The sequence below is a fragment of the Vigna umbellata genome, chromosome 4 (genome assembly GCF_029865625.1).
Source record: "Vigna umbellata cultivar VRB3 chromosome 4, Vumbellata_1.0, whole genome shotgun sequence".
Classification (NCBI taxonomy): Eukaryota; Viridiplantae; Streptophyta; class Magnoliopsida; order Fabales; family Fabaceae; genus Vigna; species Vigna umbellata.
The window spans coordinates 36391913-36418117 of record NC_142168.1 but is presented as its reverse complement, the minus strand read 5'-3'; the positions used below and the strand labels follow the sequence as shown (position 1 = coordinate 36418117).

General features: G+C 29.6%; 2 protein-coding genes across 3 annotated transcripts; both read left to right on the top strand.

The window, feature by feature from the left end:
* Window positions 1-1865: 1865 nt before the first annotated feature.
* On the top strand, window positions 1866-4582 carry LOC124842942 (uncharacterized). The gene is made up of 3 exons (XM_088114538.1): window positions 1866-2535; window positions 3794-4085; window positions 4194-4582. Exons 1-3 carry the CDS (start codon window positions 1918-1920, stop codon window positions 4199-4201), a joined length of 918 nt encoding a protein of 305 aa, XP_087970664.1. The 5' UTR covers window positions 1866-1917; the 3' UTR covers window positions 4202-4582.
* A 13559-nt stretch (window positions 4583-18141) lies between these two features.
* LOC124842941 (beta-glucuronosyltransferase GlcAT14A-like) lies at window positions 18142-22594 on the top strand. Of its 2 annotated transcripts, XM_047319558.2 has the most exons (5): window positions 18142-18353; window positions 18439-19027; window positions 19552-19627; window positions 19757-19872; window positions 21547-22594. In XM_047319558.2, the coding sequence occupies exons 2-5, from the start codon at window positions 18442-18444 to the stop codon at window positions 22059-22061; spliced, it is 1293 nt and encodes a 430-aa protein (XP_047175514.1). In that variant the 5' UTR covers window positions 18142-18353; window positions 18439-18441; the 3' UTR covers window positions 22062-22594. The 2 variants fall into 2 exon arrangements, with proteins under 2 accessions (XP_047175514.1, XP_047175513.1); XM_047319557.2 differs by having other exon boundaries at window positions 18142-19027.
* The last annotated feature ends 3611 nt before the right edge of the window (window positions 22595-26205 follow it).

The following is a 26205-nucleotide window of genomic DNA, read 5'->3' as shown; positions in this document are numbered from 1 at the left end:
TAAATATTAAATTTGGTAAAGTATGACTGTGGATAAGTTAAGACTCGCTGTCCATCCTGATATTCAGTGATTACTCTTCTCACGTAGAGAGGGTAAGTCATGCGTGTGAATGGCAGGAGGTCCTTAGTCCAAAAGTTAACATGGGCGACGTAAGAACGGACTAACCTCGAGTGGCAGCTGATTAGGTGTATCCCGGTTACTACATCACTCGAGTGCAAGGACGCTTGTAACTACACAGATCATACAGTCCGGACGGTCGTCATATATTTATATATTTATATAATGTTACATGATTGTTATATGTTAAAACTATGTGCTTGTGTGGAATGATATGTTTATTGTATGTGTTGATGTATAATTTAAATTATATAAGCTTACCCTTTCGTTTTTCCTTGTGTTGTCTACTGTCTATGTACGTTCGTCTTGTCTTGCAATGATCATCCGTGTGGATGTGAGCAGAAGGTGAGGCCACTCTGGAAGACGTTATTGAAGAAGAGAATTTGGTCGAGGTGGAAGTAAAAGCCGAGCCTTAGAACGCTCGTTATGTTAGGATTGTAAATGTTAGATTTCATTTTGACGTTCGGTTAAATATTTTGTAAAACCGTTCGTTCTAGACTTTCCTTATTTCCGTTTCGTAAATGGTATTTTCTGTATATAAGCCGTTCGGCTTTGGAACCTTGATCCATTATTGTAAAGACTGCACTGTTTTACTGTTTTAATGTAATTAATTCTGATTATGGTAATTACTGTATTTTGGGATGTTACAGATTCTATGGGGGAACTCATGAGACTAAGAACATCATAAATTTTTAAATAATGCACAATTCAAGCATTTTGAAGTAGTGAGCAACTGACATTGATGTTTTTGGATAATTATAAAGATTGCAGTTTTAAACTTTAAATATGAAGGGTTAGTTGGTTTCACTGCAATAAATTTAGCAATCTCCTCCAAAAAAATAATGTCCCCTCATATAACAGTGCCCTTTCATTGTTATCTACATCTTCATCACACAATCTTTTTCTTAATTTGATTTTTATCCTCTGCAATTCTTTCTATATTTGAAAAATCTCCCATTTTAAGTTTAAGTGCACACTTCCTTAATTTGATTTAAACTTCCTTATACATATTTGTATCTTAATCAACTTTAGGAGCCATAGTTGATCTCATTTAGTGAAGGATAATGATTCTTTGACAATATTTTTTTGACAACATTTTAATATGTTATTCTGTGATTGGTTCATTTTTGTGTTTATGATTATTATTGATGATTGTGGAATAATTTTGAACCAACAAGAGAATGACATTTAAATGATGTTAAAATGTTATAAAAAAAATATTGTCAAAGTATCATTATATTTTGGTAAATTAGTTATGACACAATTAAAAATAAGAAAAGCTCACATTCTCTAATATCATAACTAAGAAAATCACATATTGTGCAAGTCTAGTTCTAATTAAATTACAAAATATTTTAAAAGGTAAAAATATAGGTGATCCTCTTACTAAACATAAAATGGAATTCCGTCCCGTTGAATATGTGATACGCAAATTCAATTATTTTTCTATTGAATTTATCCTTAATCACCACCCACCAATGTTTCCATTAGAATTTCAATCAATTAAAATATTTCAAAAAACTAAATCACAAATAAAGGTGAATTTATCGTAACAACTAACAAATTTTGCATGATTTTAGAATCTCATTTGCATGCAATTCCCTCACCCTGCCCTAATTAGACAATTAGGGGTCCATTACGTGTAATGTACACAAGACATAGACAGAAACATGTGTATGTGAATGAACATGACACAATGATTAATATCAGCCTTCCTGTTTTTCCCCATTGTTGTCTGAAATTCTTTGCATCACATCCTCACCTGTTTTTCTCTTTTTCTCAATCCACCCTTTTGAATTAATGGAGTTCTTCCAAAAGGCAAAAGTGGTGCGTTTGAGAAGCTACCATGACAAGTACATGTTGGCCGATGAGAATCAAGAAAACGTCTTCCAAGACCGTAATGGTTGCTACAATAATGCTAAATGGGAAGTGGAGATCATAGAGAATTCAAATTTCATAAGATTGAAAAGCTGCTATGGAAAATACTTAACAGCTTCAAACATGCCCTTTATATTGAGAGGAACGGGAAAAAATGTCTTCCAAACATTGCCTTCTAGGTTGAATTCTTCTGTCGAATGGGAACCCATAAGAGAAGGAGTTCAAGTCAGATTAAGAACACGTTACGGACAATATCTTCGTGCCAATGGAGGCTTACCACCTTGGAGGAACACCATCACCCATGATGTTCCTCATCGATCCTCAACAGCAAATTGGATTTTGTGGGACGTTGACATAGTTGAGCTTCGACCTCGAAATCAACTCAAACCCCGACCACGGCCAACACCTATTACGCCTCCCATTTCTCGTTCCTTGAATCCATCGCCCACGTGTCTTTCACCTTCTTCATGTCCATCGGCGATCATCGCAGACGTCGATTCATTGGTAAAGATTGATCTCCGATCTCCCTTAACGCCCGAGGTTCGTCTCATCAAACTTACCGTTCTTTCTTTCACATTCAAAAAACTGAAAATGGAATAGATTTCTGAGTTTTAATTTGTAGGTGATACATGAACTCGTCCAAAAATTTATATGATAGAAACTTTAGCAATAAAATTCTTGACTCTTACATTTTATTAGTCTTGTGCATGCATGATGTTTCAAATCTTTAAAAACAATTTAAATATGTTGTCCTTTGATAGAGTAATTAATGATCGTTTAAAATTTTTTTAGGCCCTGGATTCGGGTAGAGTAATTGAAGGAATTTGAGAGGATTTGAAAATAATTTTTTTTTGTTTATTTGAGTGAATTTGGAGATAAATGAGAATGAATTTGAAAATAAAGTTTGTGAGAATTAGTATAGAATTTTATTGACGTGACAAATTAAAAAAAATTACTTCCAAATTCACTTTCATTTATCTCCAAATTCACTCAAATAAACGATAAAAAAATTTATTTTCAAATTCTCTCACTCTCCAAATCCACTAAAGAGAATAAGGCCTTAAAGATAAATTGTTTTCTTTTATATATGAAGATTTATATTATGTGATATATTTTCAATCTCATGCATGCTTTTTATGCAAAAATTAATTTTTTTGCCACGTTGTTATCTTTAAAATGTCTTTTAACTAACAAATCTGAGAAAAAATAATTATGGATCACAAATAACAAGATAGTAGATTGTAATTGATTATTGAAACAACATAACTTTAAACATGTAATTTCTATAATAATATGATAACGGAAAAAAAATGTTATGCTCAAATTATTGTTTTTAACCATTTGATTGATGTAAACTATTGTTCAAATTTGTTGATTAATCTTATTTAATAATTTTTTTTATTTTCAATTATTTATTCATTCACAAAAATCAAAGACAAAAATTTAATAAAAAATAAGGATTGTTTCACTTATGCTAATTATAGATTCCAACATATCATTTATTGTTTTTTGATATGTCTTGTCCATATAATTTTTTCATTATCATAGTAAAAATCCATAGTTGGTAAATAGAACTTAATAATTGATTAAAAATGGAAAGTGTTTAATTTGATAAGATAAACTCAATTTTTTTCCAATGCAAAAAAGAAACGAAGATACTTATTATTAAATTCATAAAATAGTTATATCTACTACCTCTAAAAATACTTTCTTATATTCCATCCCTCATCGTTATAAAATTTAAATTTTCTTATTTTTCTTTCTTCTTTTTTCTTTTTTTTAATTTTTATATATGCAGGCTGAAGATTACTCACAAGAGTGTTTATCACCCGTGAAAGAGGGAAGAGTTATATTTTATAATGTGGGTGACGAAAATGGTGATGTTGATGATGCAAAGAAAGAGTCATATTTTATCTTTAAAGGAAGTTGTGTGAATGAACTAAAAGATAAATTGAAAGAAGAAACAGGGCTTGATGATATTCTTGTGTGTTGTCGCAATCCATTCACTGCAAAACTTTATCCACTTCGTTTACAATTACCTCCTCATGCCAGTGACATGCATGTAGTTGTCGTTCCTTCTTCATTCAATGGTCAGTTTTTCCTTTACCTATTTTATTATTCAACATTTCTAAGACACTATCATATCTTTTTTATTTTTCTAATAATAATATCCTTGTTTGTCGAAAACCAATCAACAGAACAATGATGCAAGGAGGTGACAGTTATCTTAGCAGTTGAATGCTCGAATAGTTGTGTATATACAACATATATTTGTTGAGTTGAGTATACAAGTGTGGATGAGTACAGTAATCCTTCAAACACAATGAGGCAACAACCAACCATGAAGAACTGAAGTTTCAAAATTATCAAAATTGTTGGTGGACTTGGTTGTTTGGAATGTAATGCAAATTGACAAGTGATGTCTTTTTCTTTTCAATTCTTAATTAGGAACTCCATGGCCTCTTGGATAATTATTCACTTAATATGAAGTTGTAATGTTTATAGTGATATAGATTCTCATATTTTATATACATTCTTGTTAAGCAAAGATGTGTCTAGCCTAAATGGACGTATTTTTCTTTGCGAGAGCATATTGAAAAAATAATTCAGAATATCTGTGAAATCTTTTTTCACTATATTGTTGTTGCATGAGTAAATTAGTTGTTTAGATACTTTATTTCTTTGTTTAATGACATCACCAAGACGCATTGCATCTAAATGTATATGGCATCTAATATCGAAGATGAGTAACTTTTCCTCATAATTTCATGGGCCACAAATTCAAAATTTGCGATGTTTGACATGTTTAGAACTGATACATAAAATATTAATAAGAATCATATTTCATGTATGAAACTATAAAATTAGGTTAAATCATTCGTGATGTTTCTATTTTTTGTTTCTCGTCTCAAATGGGTCTATCATTTATCTCTTCTCTCAATTGAGTTCCTACTTATGAAAAATTAATAAAACTGGACCCTTGTCGTTAAATTGACTAAATGGTGTTAAAAATTACATCGATGTGGCACATTGACGTGGTTTCTATAAACGCTATGGTGGACTGACATGGATTTTTGGATTTTTGAAAAAAAATTAGGGAAAATTTCCTTGAAGCCCTAATTTGTTGCTACTCCTTATTCTTTCATCTTCGTTTGTACATAAGCTCTGCAAAATTTGGCTTTTTCAAGGCAGTAAGAAATTATGGTTAAAAACAATAGTGGAAAATCTCATTATTTATCAAAATCAGGTGAGCCAACAAAAATGTCCAACATGACTCCAACATAGAGGTAACACATTTTGAATGTTCCAAAAGATAAGGATAGCCTTCATGCTTAAAATGACATTCCTTGGATTATTGACACAGGAGTTTGCACCATGTCACAAAAATTTATCTTTTCCGATAAATGTGAAAAAGATTACAAAAATATCAGTAGGATTGTCAAATGAAAAATATGTCACCACTACAAAAGAAAACATTATGATTTTGGGTTGTGGTTTACAACTTGATAATTTTCTTTTTGTCCCTTGATTAACTTGAATTTAATTTATGTATCACAATGAATTGATGCCTCCAATTTTATTATTCAATTTAATCATGCATTATGTGTAGTAATAAGACTTATTTTTATTGGGTACTCCATATGTGTGAGAATAATTCAAGTGTAAATCAAAGTCCCACATTAAGTAAAAATGACAAAGATAAAACACCATATAATATGAAAGATCGATAAATCCATTGTCTTAAGATTTTGAGTTAAAAGTGATATCAAATTCCTTATATATATATATAAATATATATAATATCTCCCAATGAATACCCTCATATATAACATAACAAAGTTGATGGTTTGGGGTGACTGACTTATATCGCTATAACAACAATAATATCATAATCACAACAAAAAGGTTATAAGTATGACCACTTAGATCGCTATAACCATAACCACAAGGGTATAACCAAACATAACTTCAAGCTGTAACCGGTTACGCTTCACGTGTAACCGAATACGCCTCGCTTCTGCAACTCTTTCAAAACATCGAACCAATTACGCTATTCTTTGTAATCGAATACACATTCCGTCTTCAACTCCTTCGTCATCGTCAACCACGTTCTTCCTCCTCCACTAACCATTGTGTTGTTTTTCATCTACATCACACACCTTCAACCTGCAACAAGCATATCAAAATCCAAAAATAAACATTACCTCTACCAAGCATCGTCTTATTAATAATGTAAGAATCGAATATGCATTTTTATGTTAACCATGGCTGAACGGTGTGCTTGGAAATTTGATAATATTACAGGGCAAAGCAGTCTTTTCCGTGTAAATAAACGCAAATCTTCTCAGATTAGCGGGATGCTGATAATGTCCAAATCTCGCAAATCTTCGCTTTTCCCTCCGTCCAAATCGTCGCAAGCGAACATGATTCCTATATCAAATCCGTCTTCGGTATTTCACTGTTTACGTGAAATACCTTCAAACGAACACAGTGTAAGTTCAGTTCCACTTCAAGTTACCTGTACCTTTTGCCAGACAAATATTTATAAATTACAATGAGCTTACCGTTAGGTCTGACTCATTAACCACCAATGAATAGTAACACTAATCATAAATTTTGATATCATTTATGTATCTTTTGATAAAAGATTACTGAGAAGACACAACACTGATAAAACATAAATTCAAGTCTAAAATAAATTGACACAACTTATAACTAAAAATCTTAAGAAAATAAATTTATAAATTTTTTATATTTAATTTTCTTAATTCTACTTATATTCTCAAGTATGAATCATAGAACTAATATAAAATATTCAAAAATATGTAAAAGGCATATAGTGATTTCTATAGTAAATAGGTAATTTTTTTGAAATTATTGATGCCTTCAAATTAGCAAATCTCAAATACAGTTCGAATGTCCAACGAAAAGCATGATATGAAATAACATAAGGAGGTAATGCGTTGTTTAGAATATTCTGAAACTATTATTTAGAAATTTCCCATTTCACGTTCTATTATCATCATTCCAAAATTGAGTGCATAATGCTATGAAAAACTTCGCCCCAAAACTTACTAAAATTTGTCAACATCTTGAAATTGAAATTATGGAACTATGTGTCTTATATTTCTTTTCCTAATTTGATTCTTTATATGGTATAAAACAGAGATGCTCATGGTTGATTTGGTGAATTAAAAAATAAATTTTTCAAAACGACAAGAAACAGAACCAAACTTTAGATTCTCTGTAACCACAACATCACGGTCACGAATTATCCCAGAAAATGTCACATTTTATTAATTAATTAGTAAATTGAGAAGGTGGTTGGAGGAGGGTCGTGCAGTGGGGTTCACGTTCACCAAAACCTTTGATGCAAACAAAGGACATGTCACATTCACTTATATATATCTGCCAACGGTATTGGTATCATGTATTTAAATCATTTTACTTTATTTATCAATTTTCCTAAAATATTTTAAATAAATGTAACTGTGAAAGAGATATAATTCATGCCTTGATGGAAACATATGGAAAAATAAATGCATCTACCACCAACTAATTATAATTTCATTAATATAACCATATTTATAGAGAATGCAAACCTTTTTTTTATAATTTTATTTATATTTATGCTTTATAGAAAATAGTTTTTTCAATAATTTTAAATCTTTTTAATTTAATAAATCTTATATAGTTGTTACCTCTGTTCTCTTTTGAAAGAAAGAAAATCGAGTTCGGATAAATTAAGAAAATCAGTTAAATACAATGAGTTTTTATTAATATCTTAATATTCTTCTTAAGTATATTTTTTTTAAAATATATAATGCAACCAACTGTCTAACAATACCTAAACTTAATTATTCTTTTAAGAAAATCATCAAATAAGATAACAATAGTTAAGTTCTGATTATATTTTAAAAAAGTGTGATTTATTTTTAAATGAGATGGAAAATAGTATCTTATGAAATAAAAATAATGTGAAAATTTATTAAAGTGAATATTTGATACGATGTAATCATGGATATAAAATTCATTTAATACATGAATTATATTATATTTGTATGATTTAATAAATTAATAGTAAGTATTATTTTGAAAAAGATATTGGCTCATTAATAGAAGGGATGATCATCATGCAACCCAATTTATTTTATGAATTTTCTTCAAAACAATTAATCAGACCAAACTTATTTTGACTAATCGTTATTCATCTGAACTCAATCCCTAATTTTTGTACAACAACTTTATCATAGTATCTCACTTTAGTTCTCTTTTATCACATTAATCATTTTATTTCTCCTTATGCATTAATTATTTTATTTCATACCTATTTTACTTTTTTTTATCTTTTTTTTAAATGTAAATTAAAATATACAGCTTAGAGAGTTAGTCACCTTTCAACCTCTTTCAAGTAGACATTCTCAATATTCATTTTCTTTTTCTTTTATGCATATTGTTCTTTTAACTAGTTAGTTTTTTCTTTAAATATAAAATAAACACACCGAGCATAAAAAATATCAAACACTAAATTTATCAAATAATAAAAGGTGATTATACATCGACCATATATCTCAACTAAATCAACATTTGCTGATAAAAAAAATCAACGTTTATTATTTTTTTTCTGTTGATCAGAAGAAAAAATAAATAAATTAAAATCACAGTTCTCACAATTCAAAGTTTGGCAAGTCATTCATTATAGTTCACCTAATTGTCTGCTAGGGAACAAAATTAAATGTTGCATTGTTTTGTCAAAATAAAATTGCATTGGTTAAAAAGTTATATCAAAGAGAAAGTAAGTGGGTAAGACTTTTTTTTTCTTTTACCCAATGAATAGATTTCCATTAAATAATATCATTTATTAATTTTACAAGGAAGAAAACATTGCATAATTAAAACTTAACAAACTTAATGAAACGATTACTAATTTCTTCTAAAAAAATCTGTTTAATCACTATTAATTAACGTGTTTTTTTTATATCGAATACTAAATTTAAAACTTGGATCAGAAATATCTTAATAATTAATTTTATAATTTGACAATTGATATGAATATAAATAAGTTAATTCACAATAGAGAACTTACCTGAAATGAATTTAAAGATTTACTATTACGGTGCAATTTACATTTTTTACTTGTGAAAATGGATATCTTTTATAAAATTATTAAAATAAATAAAATTTTGAAAGTATGATTTAGTTATAAAGAAGTTGTGCTTCCAAAAATTATTGTGTTTTTATATATTTTTTAATGTTATTGTGTAACATCTTAATTATATAGTATTAAAACTATAAAAGAATAATCACATTATTAATAAAATAGAACAATTTATCAAAATGAGTAATTATAAAGTTTTATTACAGTCATTTAACATAACTATAAAAATAACTTTATATATACAACATTAAACTCAAAACTATGAACAAGAATGGTCTTCTAAATAACCAAAGGACAGCATAACCGCTAAAGATATAACTACTAAAGCTATCATGCATTCGGGTGTCTCCACCTAATGTTTGCTCCATAGATACCTCATCACTCTCTACTCACACCTACCGAATGATCATAGCCAAGACAACAATGCACAAGAACATACCAATAAAACACAAACAAAAGGGTAAGCTAGTGATACAAAACAATTCATAATATACTTAAACATTTCACACATAAATTAAATTTCACATAAAACAATCCACACATCTTAAACATGTCACGACCTAGACTGAACTATCTGGATTTAGTATGAATGTCGAGTTATGGCGGGTTGTGCATTTGTGGTGTCCTCTACTGCTTTGCAAAGTTATTGTCAATGAGTTTTACCCTACCACACTCACAAGGTTAGTCTGTACCGCATCTTACACCACATACTAAAAGCAACTAAACTAAGATCTCATGCTACTCTCACCACATGTATCATACCTCTCTACTTGAGAGTGAATGATCATTAGAGTTTCTTGATAAACCCCAAGACCGAGCTCCCTGCATTCGTACCAACAATACTTTGATCCAAATCACTAAGAATCCTCCTTAGGATTCTTATACACCTCATTCCATTCAAACACAAGTTCTAAACATTACCACAGATCATACAACAAACCAGTATATCTTTTAAAACCATACACATAAGTAAAAGGATTAAAAAAACACACAAACACAGACCCACTTGTCCAACTAAAAAGAACTGTTCGTCTAGCGAAAGGCACAACAACAACCTCCTTAAGTTAAGCTCGCTCGCTCGCTCGCTTAGCCTCTTCAACTTTCTGCCAAAAACCTTAAATACTCACCCAACGAGCTCCTCAACTCGCCTAGCAAGAACCAAAACAGAAAACTCCCTAAGTTGAGCGAGCTGGCTCGCCCAACCTTTGGAACTCATTGCCAAAACTCCCCATAATTTTTCGAGCTAGTCTATTATGCTTGCCCAATCTGACTACAAAATTCGGTAACACCAAAACTACATAATTAGTTCTCTTAAACACCCCATGACCTATTCCAAACATTTTTACCAACTTCTAACACATCTAGATTGGATTATGAACTATTTTAGACCTAAACAAAAGTGTATAACCTATCTTAAACTAATTATAAAAATTTTACAACAAGGTATCAACTAAAAAACAACTAAGTTCTCAACTTAGAGACCAAAATCGCATTTTTCCTATTCTAGCTCATTTTTAAGTAGCTTAGGGACTCTAACAAGTCATAATTGACTTACCAATACCCTCTAAATTGACCAATTTGACTTAGAACTTATAATTCAAAATCTTACCACTCCAAACCCCAAAAATGTCCTTAAAAACCAACCAAAACACCTTTAAAGTACTACTACCTTATCTTAGATCAAATTTCTCTTAACTCCAAGTCTAAACAAGTTCCAAAAGACCAAACTAACTATGATAAACCACAAATCCTCACCTTAGAACAGTATTTCAGAAAATAACTTTCAAACCTTCCTTTTGGACCAAACTTGACCTATAACTTTACTCACACCTTTACTCTTAACATTTCAACCGTATTCAAAATGTTAATCCAAGTTCACACATAATTCACATAGAGAATCAATCATTATACCATTCATTATCCTCAATCAACATAGTCAACATCAAAATATACATTGTAGGCATATTCAATCATATACAATCATACAACAGTTATAATTTCATACATGATAATGTAATTTAAAGACAAATACTAGCTTCCCTTATCTCACATAGAACTAGTATAGTTCTAAGAACGTCCAATTGTTGCTTCAAACACAAGAAACTATAGAAACACCTATGAATCATTGAATTACGATCAGAATGAGTCTTTAGGACCACATATTAACAAAGAACTAGGAAAATAACACCAATGATACATGCGTCGGGGTTTTCTATGCATGATCATAGACAAAAAATTAAAGAAAAAAGGGGTAGAAAGATACTTTCTCTAAACCAAGAACTGATCAGTAGAGAATGGAGATTACTCAGTCGTGATCTCCTAGGAACTTCTTGATTGTCAAACAAATTATCGATGAGTTAGATATCTTAGAGAGAATTGAAAGAGAATTAGGAAGAAGAGTTTTAGAGAGATGATTTGTGTTTTAAGTCCTGAGATGAGTTTAAAAAATTTTATTTATATTATTGAATCATTTTATCTTTAAAACACTTTGTCTCATTTTTTTAAAACAATTATCAATTCTAATGCTCTATTTTTAGCTTATTACATTGGAAGTCACATCATTAGAATTTATTTATTCAAATAAACTTGATTACCACGTTACATATAAAAAAATCAAATTATTTTTTAAATTATTAGTTTTTTAAAAAAAATTGATAACATAACATTTTTAAAATTAACTTTTTTTATATAAATTCTCAACGAAAAACATATATATACTTATATCAGTAATTTTTATTTCATCCCATACTATCAAATTAAAGTCGGGTAATCTTTTGGCAACTAAAATAATAAATTTAACTTTTGGCAACTAAAGCAATATATTCTAGCATAATTTCCATGTATTTTATTTTGGCAACCAAAGTTGTGCATCCTTTTACAAAAATACAACTTCATTTCGACAACTGAAATAAAAAATCATTAAAGACTGGTTAATTAGCTTTTTTATTTAAAAAATAGGATTTCTGCATATTAAAGTTATCTTCATGACTTTTTTTTTTAATTATCTATTTTCGTAGTTTCAAAAACAAATTACATGAACACAACACTGAAAATTTGTTATACATTTCTATATCTGAAAGTCAAAGTAAACGTTTGGTTATATTTCCGAGCTAATATCAATTATTATTAATTACGACATGAAGTTCTTTTCATTGATGACTTAAAACTAAGCATGCATATTATTAGGGTTGGCAAGTAGACTAGTAGATTCAAACTTTCTTGAGTTATATATTTCTTCTTTAAGAAGAGATTTCATAATAAATCTTATAAGAAAAAAACGAAATGAAAATAACACGTGGTGGAAGATATCTTTACCTAAATATCTTATATTTAAACATTGTTAAAATATGAATATTTAAAAAAAAACACGATTGATTCTTGATTGTAAAAAAGAAAAATTAAATTGTTACCTAAAAAGTTATAGTTATTAGCTATGTAAAATGAAAAAGTTATAGTGAGGAAAGAGAAAATATTTATTACAGATAACATTTTACAACTTTAAAAGATATAAAAATAAAATTGATATATATTTTAAAACAAAACAAAATATAATTTGAGTAAATATTACGATAATGAAAACATATTTAATTCATTATTATTATTATTATATATATATATATATAATCTATAAAAGGTTTTATTCAATCACTACAATTTAATTAGTTTTTGAAACCGTAAAAGTTAAGATGAATTTTTTTTTAATATTAACAAGCATCTACAAATTTTAAAATATCTACATGTTTTTTTAAAATAAATATTCAGGCGAATAACAAAGAGATTGCGGATAAAATTTTACTTTGTGGATCAAATTGAAAGTAGACACGTATTCGATTCCACTTGTTGTGATTCCTAATAAAAATATTCATCTGAAATTCGTTTACATATTGTAATTTGAATAAAACTTCAAACGTTTCAGATCAACTTTTGAATGTTGAACAAGTGATTTTGATTAATTATTATACTATGCTTATTTGAGAAGGGAAAGACTTACTTGAAAACTTGAAAAGTTATTGAAGTTGTGGACACACAAAACTTGCAATTCTAAAAGTCGATTATATCTTTTAATTAAGCACGTAAGATGAAGACGTACTTTTTAATATGTAAACTTACTGCTTTACATGAAAGCCTCTTTCACAAGTATAACCAAATTAGAAATTAAGATTTGAAAAAAAAAGTAATTAATGTGAAATTCATCCAATTTAAATAAACGTTTTGATTTAAAATTTAAAATATACAAATGTTAAACGTTTAGAAAGAAAATTTTATTATCTATGATAATTTATTCGATCCATACAAAATTGTCTCTTATAAAAAAACATATACGTAATTTATAAAATAAGATTACTAACAGTGATATTCTTTTAGTAAACATAATATTATAAAAATAAATAAAATTAAAAGACAAATATAAAATGGAAGATGTTCAAAAATATTTTAGGCTGTCAATTTATTTATATATATATATATATATATAAAATTTTAAAGATTTCAAACATATAAAATATATTAATGTTGAAAGTTTCACATCGATTAAAATAAGACTAAATTATAATATATAAGTGGGATAGAAATCTCACTTTACTGTTTTGTGAGATTAAGTTAAGTTTAAACCCACTTTTTAATATGGTATTAGAGTTATGGTTAGAGTCTTTATATATATAGTTTAGATATAATAAGGGATTTACATATATAATATATAATGTATTTGAGAAAATATACATATATAAATGCATATATAAAATATGTATTAAAAATCATTAAGAATATCTTTAACCATTTTCTGAACTTGTAATATCGTTTGATTGTATAATGAGTCTAATTACAACCACTTAATAAACATAAGAAGGATAAATATATCAATCAATTCAATATACTTTATTTAATCATTTCAAAACCTATTGTTTTAGAAATATAAACTTCAATAAGTACAGGATATCGCATAACAAATATACAATTTTTAAAAACATTGTAGTAAGCATATTTCATAAAAGACTACCAATATTCACTCAATTTAAATACTTTTGGTAAACTTAAAAACATCACATAGGATAAGTTCACACTACAAAGAAGTATATAATCAAATGATACAGGAATTCTTCCTTAATTTATCACTACTCAATTTCTCGTGACTTTTAGATAATTAGTAAAACAAAATATATTCTTTCAATAAGGATTTTATATGATTAGTATATACCACAAACCACAAATTGACCTAACATTCCACCTTTGATATGTGATCTCTAATAATTTAAATTAATATACCATAAACTAGTTCAATAATAATTTAATATCATATCCGAGTAAAAATTATTTACATAAGTATTTCTTCTCTAATTTTTAATTACTTCACCATTAACCTTAAACTCCTTAAACTTTTACTTTTTTTTCACCAAAGAAGGAAACTCCTTGATAGAAGAAGGAATCACTACCTTTTTTTTATCTCTTACCTCAAACAACTTTCAAACTTTTTTTCCTTAAACCTCATATATAACTTAGGTATAAATATGGTTAAGTATTTACAAGCCTAAGATCAACTATTATTTTGATCCCTAAATTATAACGTAGTTTTGATTTTTTTTCTTTATTTTAAACTTTGATCTTGTTTGATTCACGTGAAATGCATGTATATAATCTTTTTTGCCCAACAAGTTAACTATTTTTTGGTATGGCAAATGATAAATCACATTGACATTTTAATACATTGATAAGAGGAGAACTTGTCAAGTGCATCCAATATGATTTGTCTCTTATCATGTTAATAAACTAGTTAATGTTATTGGGCAAAAGGGATTCCATCCATGCATTTCCTAAATATAAGGACTTAACAAAATCAAAGTTTAAGATAGAAACAAAAACCATAATCGTGTTATAATTTAGAGACTAAAAATATAGTTAACCCTTAAACCTAATAGTATACGACAACATAAAATGATTATCCTAAATCAACTACATAACTATTATCTCCTTAACATATTAGGTATATTTTATAGAAAATAATCCTAAAAAAAAATCTCTGTTGTAAATTGTCCCATGAAAAGAGGTTAAGAAATCAAAAGGAAACACTTTCACTAGAATAATATATGAATAAAACAAAAAAACTAGAAAAGAGAGGAGTGCTTTTTGTCTACAAGGTCATTAACTATTGATGTTTAGAATAAACTCTTTTAGCTTATTTTCGAGACAAACATGTGTTGGAAAACAAAATTTTACTATTGATAATTACCATTATCATATTTTTTTATGTTTCTCTTTCATTGGTATTTTTATTTTTTTACCTTTTAGATAATTAAGGTTTTATTTAATAGTTTGGAAAAAATAATTATTTATTTTATAATTTTGCAAATAAATGAAAATCATAGAAGATTGAAGGATATGTCAACAAAATCAATTATCAATAGAGTTGGTTATTTCAAGTACAAATTTTAGGTTTAATTCAGTTTGAGCTAGTTCGTTCAGCAAGTCAACCCAGTTCATTCAACGAGTAATATTTAACTTGCCTGATAATTTAATTCGCTCAACTAGCTATATGATCATGTTAATTTTTATCATTATTTAAGTCATATTTTATTAACAAAATCAATTCTTATTTAACTTTAAACTTGCTTAATTCTTATTTTTATTTTATTTTTGTAAATATCTGCTACACTTATTAAATTTTTAGCTAAAAATTTACCATCACTAAGACACAGTAACATTCACATATCATCAATCTTCAACACTTAAATAATTACTTTTTCATTCGAGGGTTATCTATTACCCGAGTGTTCCTTAACAATTGTATACATTATTATGCATTCCACTTTCCTAATAAAAGCATATTATCATCACTTATATATTCTATACACATATAAATAATATCTTATTATCATAATGATCTCTTTTCACCTAAAAATAGTGTGATAATTAGTAAATCTTCCAAAAATCCAACTATTTAACTAAGTTCTTAGTAAAACTTATGTCTCAAACTTTAAACCAACAACATCCCATATTAACAATGCACTCAAAAAAAAAAAAAATTAAATCTTTAATAGATATTAAACTATTTGCCTAGATTAATAATCTGACAAGATCAACTTAATCCACATCCTAATACTGATATAAGCTAACAACATCAATTTATGTCTGGAGGAATTTTCTTCTTTTGAAATTTAAAATTATCGTATTTATTCAAAGTGAATTAATTTTGAAATCAATTTCTCTAATTTAATTTTTTATAATATTAAAAATATAAAACATGATGTATTTATTGTTTTCTTAAACAAATTCACAAAATCTTAAATTTTTTAGGTTCGTAATATAATTATGTATATATAATTTAAATTTGCATTAATGAAAATTTTGGTATTTTAGGTTAAACTTAAATAGAAATTAATAAATAAAAAAAATTAATAAATACATATTTCATACTTATTATAATTAAATGATAATAAAATTGATACATGTGTGTGTTTCATACTCATAATAATATGATAAAAAAAAAACTTATTTAGATAAATTTTTTAATGTGATAATTTTTTATTATCCTTACCAAAATGTTTTTAAAACTGGATCCTTCATTGTATTAGTCAATACGTTCATTTTAGATTCAATTTATGGATTATGATAGAACTAGAACAAAAAGTTAATAATAAATTTATTATAATGACTAAATTATATATAAAATAATATGTAAAAATTTACCATAATTCAATAATAGTGAAGTTAAAACACAACATAAATTTTATAGAATGTAATGTTGAAAATTAAATTAAAATATGTTATCATACTTAAATCAAAATTTTAATAATAATATTTATCAATATTATTAATAAAAATAATTACATATATAAAATAACAAACATATTAAGTTTATTTTTTGAGAAAATACAATAAAATAATTTATGTCTTAAATCTTTTTATCTGTAAATCGACTTTCTGGTTATTTGTTTTTTTAATGGATTCTTTTATTTTCTCTGAATTAAAATACTTGACTAAAATACCAGTAAATATAAATCAATTTTTCTATACAAAGCTTAAGATCAGGTAATTAATTTGCTCTAAATAATTCATTTGATTTTTTTTTTCCAACTACTTTGTAGTCAATGATGAATATTGCTTTAAATGCTGCCAAAAAAAAGAAGTTGTTGATTTTGACATGAAAAAAAGGCCATAATGAAATCACCTGTAACCTTCTCAACCAATGTATGACACACATTTAGTATTTTTCTAACCGTTCCTTACAGCCTTATGTTACCTTTTTTTTACCGAACACTTTCTTTTACCGTTCTTTCTAAACATTTTTTTTCACCTTCTCCTCTTTTTTCTTTTACAAATTTATCTATCTTTCATAAGTTAGTTAACATGAGCTTTAAACCTATTTATTTTTTTATATATTTATTTATCATATCCTAATATTATATACATCAATTGAAAAATTTATTTGAATTCTCATTTAACACGCATGTTAGTAATTAATGAGTATCAGTGCTAAAGATTAAAAATGATTTATTTTAATTTTAAATGGACTAAAATTACATTATTTTAGAAAGAACTAATTTAGGACGGATATTAGATTTTTTGGGGTCATTAGTGGTAACAATCATAACTTGCCTAACCTATTTATTTTCTTCCCATAAACAAATATTACGTTGCCCAAACACAAAGAAAGAGAGCATATTTTAAGGGAAAAAACAAACCAAATTTACCAATTTCACGACCAAAAATTTGGCTTCGATTAGTCATACGTCAACACCATGTCTCTCTTTTTCTCACCATTGATATGAGCCCAAAAAAAAGCACCAAAATTCAATGGAAAGAGTGACTTCAAAGCTTTCAACCAAATTATCCTTCAGTTGCGGCTTCATGGCAAATACATAATCAACATTAATTATAATTAATTACCAGAATCGGAGGTTAATAACATACTTTCCACAACAGTCTTTTTAATAATTTTAAATTGAAATTTGTGAGGTTAGGGTTATTTAATTAGAAGAAAAAGATTATTGAAGTAATAAAAAATTGAGGAAGAAGCTCTTGTTCTGTACTGTTCTTCCCTCTTTCCCCGTATCACACTCTTTAAAGAACTTGTTCAGACACACCCCATTGTCTGTTCAGACAGAAAGACTAAATTTTCCGACACCCCACAGCAGAAACTCATCTCCCCCACTATTGGGGGTAACAAACATCCTTAAAAAGGGGTTTTTGAAAAGAGGGGTTTCAGGTTTCAATCAGTTTCTGTTTCAGTTCATTCATTCCCATAGCAAAAAGAGCTTCAAGTTGAAGTTCAAGTTGTTATATTATTTCAGATCATGAAGAAGTTGAAGAACTATTATATGCATTTGCGGCATCACCACCACCACGCCGAGCGGAGGTGGGTGTTCCCGCTGGCTGTGGGTTCGCTCCTCTCTCTCTTCCTCCTTTTCGTCGCCACGCTAACCTCGCCGGAGGGTACGCCGATTCTCCCCTTCTACCGCTCGATCACCGCCGCCTCGTACTCCGTCTTCGTTGAGTCCAAACTCCACCCACTCCCGGTACCGGCGCTCCCGCCGCCGCCGCGCCTGGCCTACTTGGTGTCGGGCTCCGCCGGAGACGGTGGCGCGGTGAGGCGTGTGCTGCTGGCGCTGTACCACCCCGGGAACCGGTACGTGGTGCACCTGGACCTGGAGGCCTCGGCGGAGGAGCGCGCGGATCTGGCTAGGTTTGTGGAGGAGCACCCGCTGTTCCGGCAGTTCGGGAATGTGAGGGTGATAAAGAAGGCGAACCTGGTGACCTACAGGGGACCTACCATGGTGGCCAACACGCTCCACGCCGCCGCGATTCTGCTGCGGGAGCTCGGCGATTGGGACTGGTTCATCAACCTCAGCGCCTCCGATTACCCTCTTGTTACACAAGATGGTTGGTTGGTTTATTAGTTAGTTAGTTGCTGTGTTAATTAGTTGGTTAGTTAGGTGGATAATCTGCTTCAGTTTTCCTGATTTTTAGTTGGAAAGCTCGTGGAACAACTGGCACGAGATTGTTCTGGTCTAATCTAGATCATCTGGTACCATGTTGTTTTAGTTTAGCTTGGGTAAACTAATATGAGATTGTTCTAGTTCAACTTGGATCAACTAGTACGAGGTTGTTCTAGTTTGGTTGATCCAAGTTTAACCTGGATCTACTGTTACGAGATTGTTCTAGTTTAACTTGGGGATCAATTGGTATGGAGTTGTTCCAGTTTATCGGGGGATCAACTGGTACACGCATGTTCGGGTTCAACCTGGATCGACTATTACTAGATTTGTTCTAGTTTAACCGGTGATCTTGAATTTTTAATTCTGGGGTTCGGAGATAGCATGGTTTCTGACAATATCAACTATAGCTTTGATGTCTTTTAAAGAATTATTTTTGCTAATATTTGTTTTCTTATTTGTGATTGATAGATCTGCTGCACACGTTTTCCTACTTGCCACGGGATCTGAATTTCATTGATCACACCAGTGACATTGGATGGAAAGAGTGAGTCTTTTTAATTTTCTGACGGTGGTGTTGTTCTGATTCAAGGATTTTCTTTTCTGTGTGTGGGGTCTTTTGTTTTTGTTTCTGGGATTTATGTGATTGGGTTTTTGTGGTGTGTGTGTTGGTTAGTCATCAGCGTGCAAGGCCGATAATCGTTGATCCGGGGTTGTATATGAATAAGAAGCAAGATGTGTTTTGGGTTACACAGAGGAGGAGTAGGCCAACGGCTTTCAAGCTTTTCACAGGTGAAGATCCTTTTCTTGTCTGTTAATTTTGCTTTTTTTGGATTTCTTTGTGTTTGTTTCTCTTTTAGGGAAAGAAATATAGTTTATTAGCTGTGTTTGCTTTTGGATTTATGTGGACTGGGGGATTAGTATTCTATTTTTTGCATAGAGGTTTTTGTTAATTTTGAGAAGGAAGGAGTCCTGGCTTACGCGTGGCTTTATGCATTAATTGGAAGCTTTATGTGAATAGTGGGGAGATTATGATTTTGATGATTAAGAAACGTTTGATTTAGTATCATCAGTTCTGCTCTGGGTTTGTATGCACGGAAGGAAGTATCACTTGTGAATAATCTGTTCTGATTTAGTGTGGTGATTCTGTAACGTGCCATGAATAAATGTTATTGTGATTTGTTGAATGCATTTCCATGCATTAAAAGTTTAAAACAAAATGCTCAAGAAGTTTAATCCATCTCAGGTGGGACAGAGCTCTGAATATCATTCATTTACATTTGACTTCTTGCATTAAAACATTTATCCTTGACAATTGTGTTCTATTGCCACCTTTTCGAAATATAAGATTATTCTATCTGCTGATTTCGATATCTTGGTAGTTTTTCAGAGTTTTCCATGTTCTATCATTTGGATCAGATAACATAATAAAATAATTTTTTATGCTTGTTTCAATTTGGCACGACAATTATATAGCATGGATAAATTAATGGCTAATGCTACCTTGGTAGTTTCATTTGCAGCATCACTGGTTCGTAGTGTTTCGTGATTTCAGTAATTAATAACGTTTGCCATGATTTTCATTCTGGATACCCGAATTAGCCAGAAATGTAGTTCATCTTACTGATATTCAGTTCAATACTTGAAAATTGCTTCTTAAATTTTTGTCTTGGCCTATGGTCCTCAAAGGTGAGCTGATCTCTAGAGGGAGCAAGGGTATCGACCCTTTATTTGCATTGTGATCTTAACCTACTAAAATATAATGGTGGATACACCCATTCTTCAGGGACAAGCTCACTTTAGAGGATTTTGTTTTCCATTTTAATAAAGAAAGCAACTTTTTGGTAGGAAATACTAAGGTTTCTGTAATAGGACGATGATGTTTATCTGTAAGTGAGTTTATTAGTTATGTCTTCTAGCATATATGTATTATATCACTTTTGCTCAACTTTGGTACAGCTTCTAATACCACATATGCTATTATAAGGGAAATAAATGGCAGAGTAATGATATTTTGCTAAACATCAAGTATTGAACTGAGATTCACATCTATATATTCGATTGTATTAAAAAACACTTTCTTTTTCAAAAACATGTTTAAACAGACAGACTCATTATGTTCACACTTGATGTTTCCTTTCATATTGTTACGGAATGTATCTTGGATTGCCTGTGATGATTGATAGAAACACAGCAAGTTTTGGTTTTCTAGAAGAATATAGACTAATGAACCCTCTCTCAGTGTCCTATATTGAATCAAATCTACTAACAACCGCCAAATCCAACTTCTCCATTTTGGTTGTACATTGAGCCATAGAACCACTTGTGGTTCTTTGGTTGGTTGTGGTTGAACTGATTTTGTACGATGATGTTATGTTATGCATTGTGACTCATCTTCCCTTCGTGAACTTGATGGGTGGATTGTATTGAAACTGATCTTGTCTGATAAAACTTCTGTGGTTTTAGGTTCTGCTTGGATGGCACTGTCAAAATCTTTCATTGATTACTGCATATGGGGATGGGACAACCTACCTCGGACCGTACTCATGTACTATTCAAATTTCATATCTTCCCCTGAAGGATACTTCCACACAGTTATCTGCAACGCTCAAGAGTTCAGGAACACAACTGTGAACAGTGATCTGCATTTCATTTCTTGGGACAATCCTCCCAAGCAGCATCCTCACTACCTTACAGTTGAAGACATGAAAGCAATGGTTGACAGCAATGCTCCATTTGCAAGGAAGTTCCATAGAGATGATCCTGTGTTGGATAAAATTGATGCTGAACTATTATCCAGAGGTCCTGGAATGACTGTTCCCGGAGGTTGGTGCATAGGAAAAAGAGAGAACGGCACCGATCCCTGCTCTGAGATCGGTGACACTACAGTCCTCCGGCCTGGCCAAGGTTCCAAGAGGCTTGAAACATTGATCAGCTCATTGCTGTCAAATAAGAAGTTCCGGCCGAGACAATGCGTGTGAGGTGAAGAAGAAGAAGAAGGACCAACTGGCTATGGTGGTCTTCTAGATCATTATTTTTCACTGGCTTTAGTTTACATGTCCACGGTTAGTTAGCTGATGAGTAAATTAGGATTTCTTTCCACTAGGAGAAGAAATAGTGAGAAGTATACAAAGTGTTTGATATTGAGGGAAAAAAAAAGTGAGACAAGTCTGGTGAAATGAGGTTGACTGCAGAGTTGGATCATCTACTGTAATACTATGGTACATATGACAGTTCACCCTGTTGTCCCTAGTCACCTCTTCCCCCAATTTTTGACATCAATGAAGCCAGATGAGTTGTGTGACCATCTTTGAAGGTTCCCCAGCTTTTCTGTTGAGCAAGAAAAAGAGGGATAAAGAGGATGATATATGGTAAGTGGGGGTGACAAAAGTTAAAAATTTGTGTGAAATGGAATGGAAATACTTTTTCATGTATTATCTTTACATGTTATTTTCTAATTGATGTTGTTATACAACTAACTTTTCCTTTGCCTCTAAGTCAATGCATTTCTACACATGCTTTGTTGCCAAACAATCTGGTGTCATTTCCAAATGGATAGTCACCATAATTGACATTTGTCCTACTTAGTTTATTTATTTTCTGTTTCTGAAGTAAAGAAAAAAAAAACAAATGAACAAGTTGGGCAGATGTCAATTATAGAACTAGTCATCTATTTGGAAATGAAACCATGTTCACTTCTTTTTATATTGGATTCAACTGTTATAAAATTCGTTAGATTGGGATGTAATTATATTTTTAATCTTTGAAATTAAGGATGAATCTGTCAAATTTGCTATTTAGTGACTAAAATTCATTCTAGTAAGTATTTAGTTTTTATTCAAATTTGACAGCAGCCGGCTGTTGATTAAAAACAGTGAGTATAATTTAAGAAAACATACAATTTAATTTTCGTTCTTGTACAAACAAATCCTTATAAGGAAAATTGGAGATTATTCTTGAAGAATCTGTGGTAAAACTTCACGTGTGTAGTTGACTTTCTATGCATCTACCACTCTTTAGTTTTTCCTGTAATGGAGGCCAGAGGAGATCAAACATACATAGATGCAATACCAAACAACCACAACATTCAATATGCACCTTTTTTCTTAGTTCCTGATCTCATACATAAATAAAAAATTAATTAAGAAAATTAGGGTAAGGTAGTTTAAATCTCACTGTTAATGGAAGGATCTTATTCATAGATTATTTATTAGGACTCAACTTACAGATATGTTGTGATCATGGTGACCATTCACAGTTCAATTTGTCTAAACAATTTCTAAAAAAAGAAAAAGGAATATAATTCTTTTTCTCTTATACATATTCTTTAATATGTAAATCTCAAAATCTGACTGATCCATATAAACTATTCATGATAGAACCTCTTGATTATTATAAGCTAATTAAAGGGAAAGAAAAACATCAATTTTGACATCAATCTTTGCAAATTGATCATCATCCATGGTTTTGCATTCACACAAGGAACAGACATTTCTTCTTATTTGAAGAGATTAATTAATTACCATCACCTTCATAATATATAAACACACATTATAATGAACTAGTTTAGTTTGTGAAAGCTACTTATTAATGCCAAGATATATCAGCTTCACAGGCATATGTGTGGATCCATAGACTATTGAACTTACAAGAAAAAGAAACCAGAACCCATCTGTGTTATTCATAAACACAACACAACTGATCAATCAAACTGCTAGTGCCATCAAAGTTAAACTGCATGAGATCATCAGAATTTCAAACATGGCCTAGAATGCCTGACAGATAACCATGTTCCTTAAATACATGGTTGAGGTTCAATTTTCATATCTGAGTTTACAATAGAACATATCTACTAAAATATCTCCATTCCTTAAATGAATCAAGTAATTTCAAGAGAGACTATATACTCATATCATCACATCAAAGCTTACATATATATGGTTCAAAGTGTATTCTTGCCTGAAAGTAAAGTATTGTTGATAAGTAAACTTTAAACTTAATTAAATTCTACAAAATCAGTTTTTAAAATGAGATTTATATCTATTTATACACTGTAAACTTACCTTGTTTCTAGTTAACGTGAGATCTCTAACACAATACGTGAAAATAATGAAATCTCCTTTCCAAGATTTTGGACTTTTTGACAGTGAGATCTAACTGTGAATTGATTGAAGCTATGGCAGCAAAAACACAAGATAATTGGAAGATATACCTTGGTTGTGACTGAGTCAAACCAGAAGATGTAGATGCATATACATATATAGAAACAACATATATATATATATATATATATATATATATATATATATATATATATGTGTGTGTGTGTGTGTATGTGTGTGTGGAATTGGAATTGCAGAGAAAGGTATGGAGGGGCTTCAACCGAGGAAAGATGACAACTACTGCTAATTTCTTTGTTGATATTTTCCTTACCAACAGAAGGTGTCATCTCTCCTACGGCAGAAGTCCCTAAACCTTTCTTCTAAACCATTTCTTTCATGCATACATGTGCTTCTATTTCTCCAACAGAAACACCTTATTTATAAGGGAAAAACTTCTCTCTCTTGCAGATAATGTCCAACTTTATATAAACATATCTTCAACTTTTCATCTTACAAGACCTAGGATTATAACTATGGTTGTTTCTTTAATCAAATTAGTGTTTTTCTGGAGTAAAATATGTTGTTTCTTGTAACAATGTTCGGTTTTAGTTCATTTTTATATCTGTTTATTTATTTTTCTTTAATCTTGAAAAGCATAATTTTTTATTTGAAAGGATTGCTTAGAACTAGTTTAAAGATTAAAAGTGGTTCATTTTATAGTTATAAAAATGAAAGTTTTACATTATTATTCAAAAAGAAGGACTGAAAGTCTAAAGGAATAAGTGAAAAAACACACTTTTTTTCATTGTTTTATTTATTTTATTTTATATTGCTTATTTAAGTAATTTAGATGAAGACAAAAAATTACTTTTAATTAAGCAAACGTCACTGACAAAAGTTATTAGTATACATAGGTTTTATCCATTTAATTTATTCAAAGGACTAATAAATTGAGTTGAGTTAATGGACGGTGGTATTTGGTGAAGGCACTGATAGATATAATATTATAGTGTGTACGATATTAGAAATGTATTTTGAATGATATGATTTGATTATGAAATTGTGAGGAAAACTACTCTCAAATAAAATATGTAATTTTGTTTCATATATTTATAAAAATACATGTTCTAATCACAAATAGCCAAGTCACCAACCATAGCACACCCTTTAAATTACGTGCAACATTTAGCTGGCAACTTTTTATAATTATTACTGTGTATAATATTGTAAATATGCATATTTTAAGAAATGGTTTCTTTATAGAAGAGAACAATTAAAACAGAATATTATATATATATATATATATATATATATATATATATATATATATATATATATTAAAGAGAACACTATAATTATCAACTTATGCAAAAACGATGTTTTTTTACGAAAAAAAAATGCATGGCATTAAATGTGTAATGATGTGATAATATGCCACGAAAGTAGTTAAAAAAACGTGTTATGTTACTAATCTATGAAAAATAATGTTCTTTAATAATATTTTTCGTGACAAATTAGCAACATGAGTAAAATGTAAAATACATAATAATAAACATGTAAAAAAATGGTAAATTTCTTAAAATAAGGGGAGTTGAATAAGAAAATATGTTTTTAGATCATAAAAAAAATTTGCTCCTATAAAAACAACAGGAATAGTAAAACATATATATTATTAAACATTAAATAATTACTTATTTTTAGAGCACTTTGGTTTAATGAAAAAAGAAATCTTTTGTTTGTTTTTTTTTTATGACATTGTTAAAAGATTACTTTATGAGTGACTGAGACATTGTTAAAAGACTATTTGTAGGTGTCGATTTGTAAGAGATCAGATTGAAGCATTTCATGTATGACCATAAGATTTGGAGGATGAACATGCCAACGATTCTTGAACCTTTAAAATTGATTATGGAAATGTGAAAGAGGGTACTCTTTGAAATCGATTTTGATTATAAATAACATATTCAATTTCATTTTAATACAATTTCTACTAATTACATTTAAATTTATATCACAATTATAT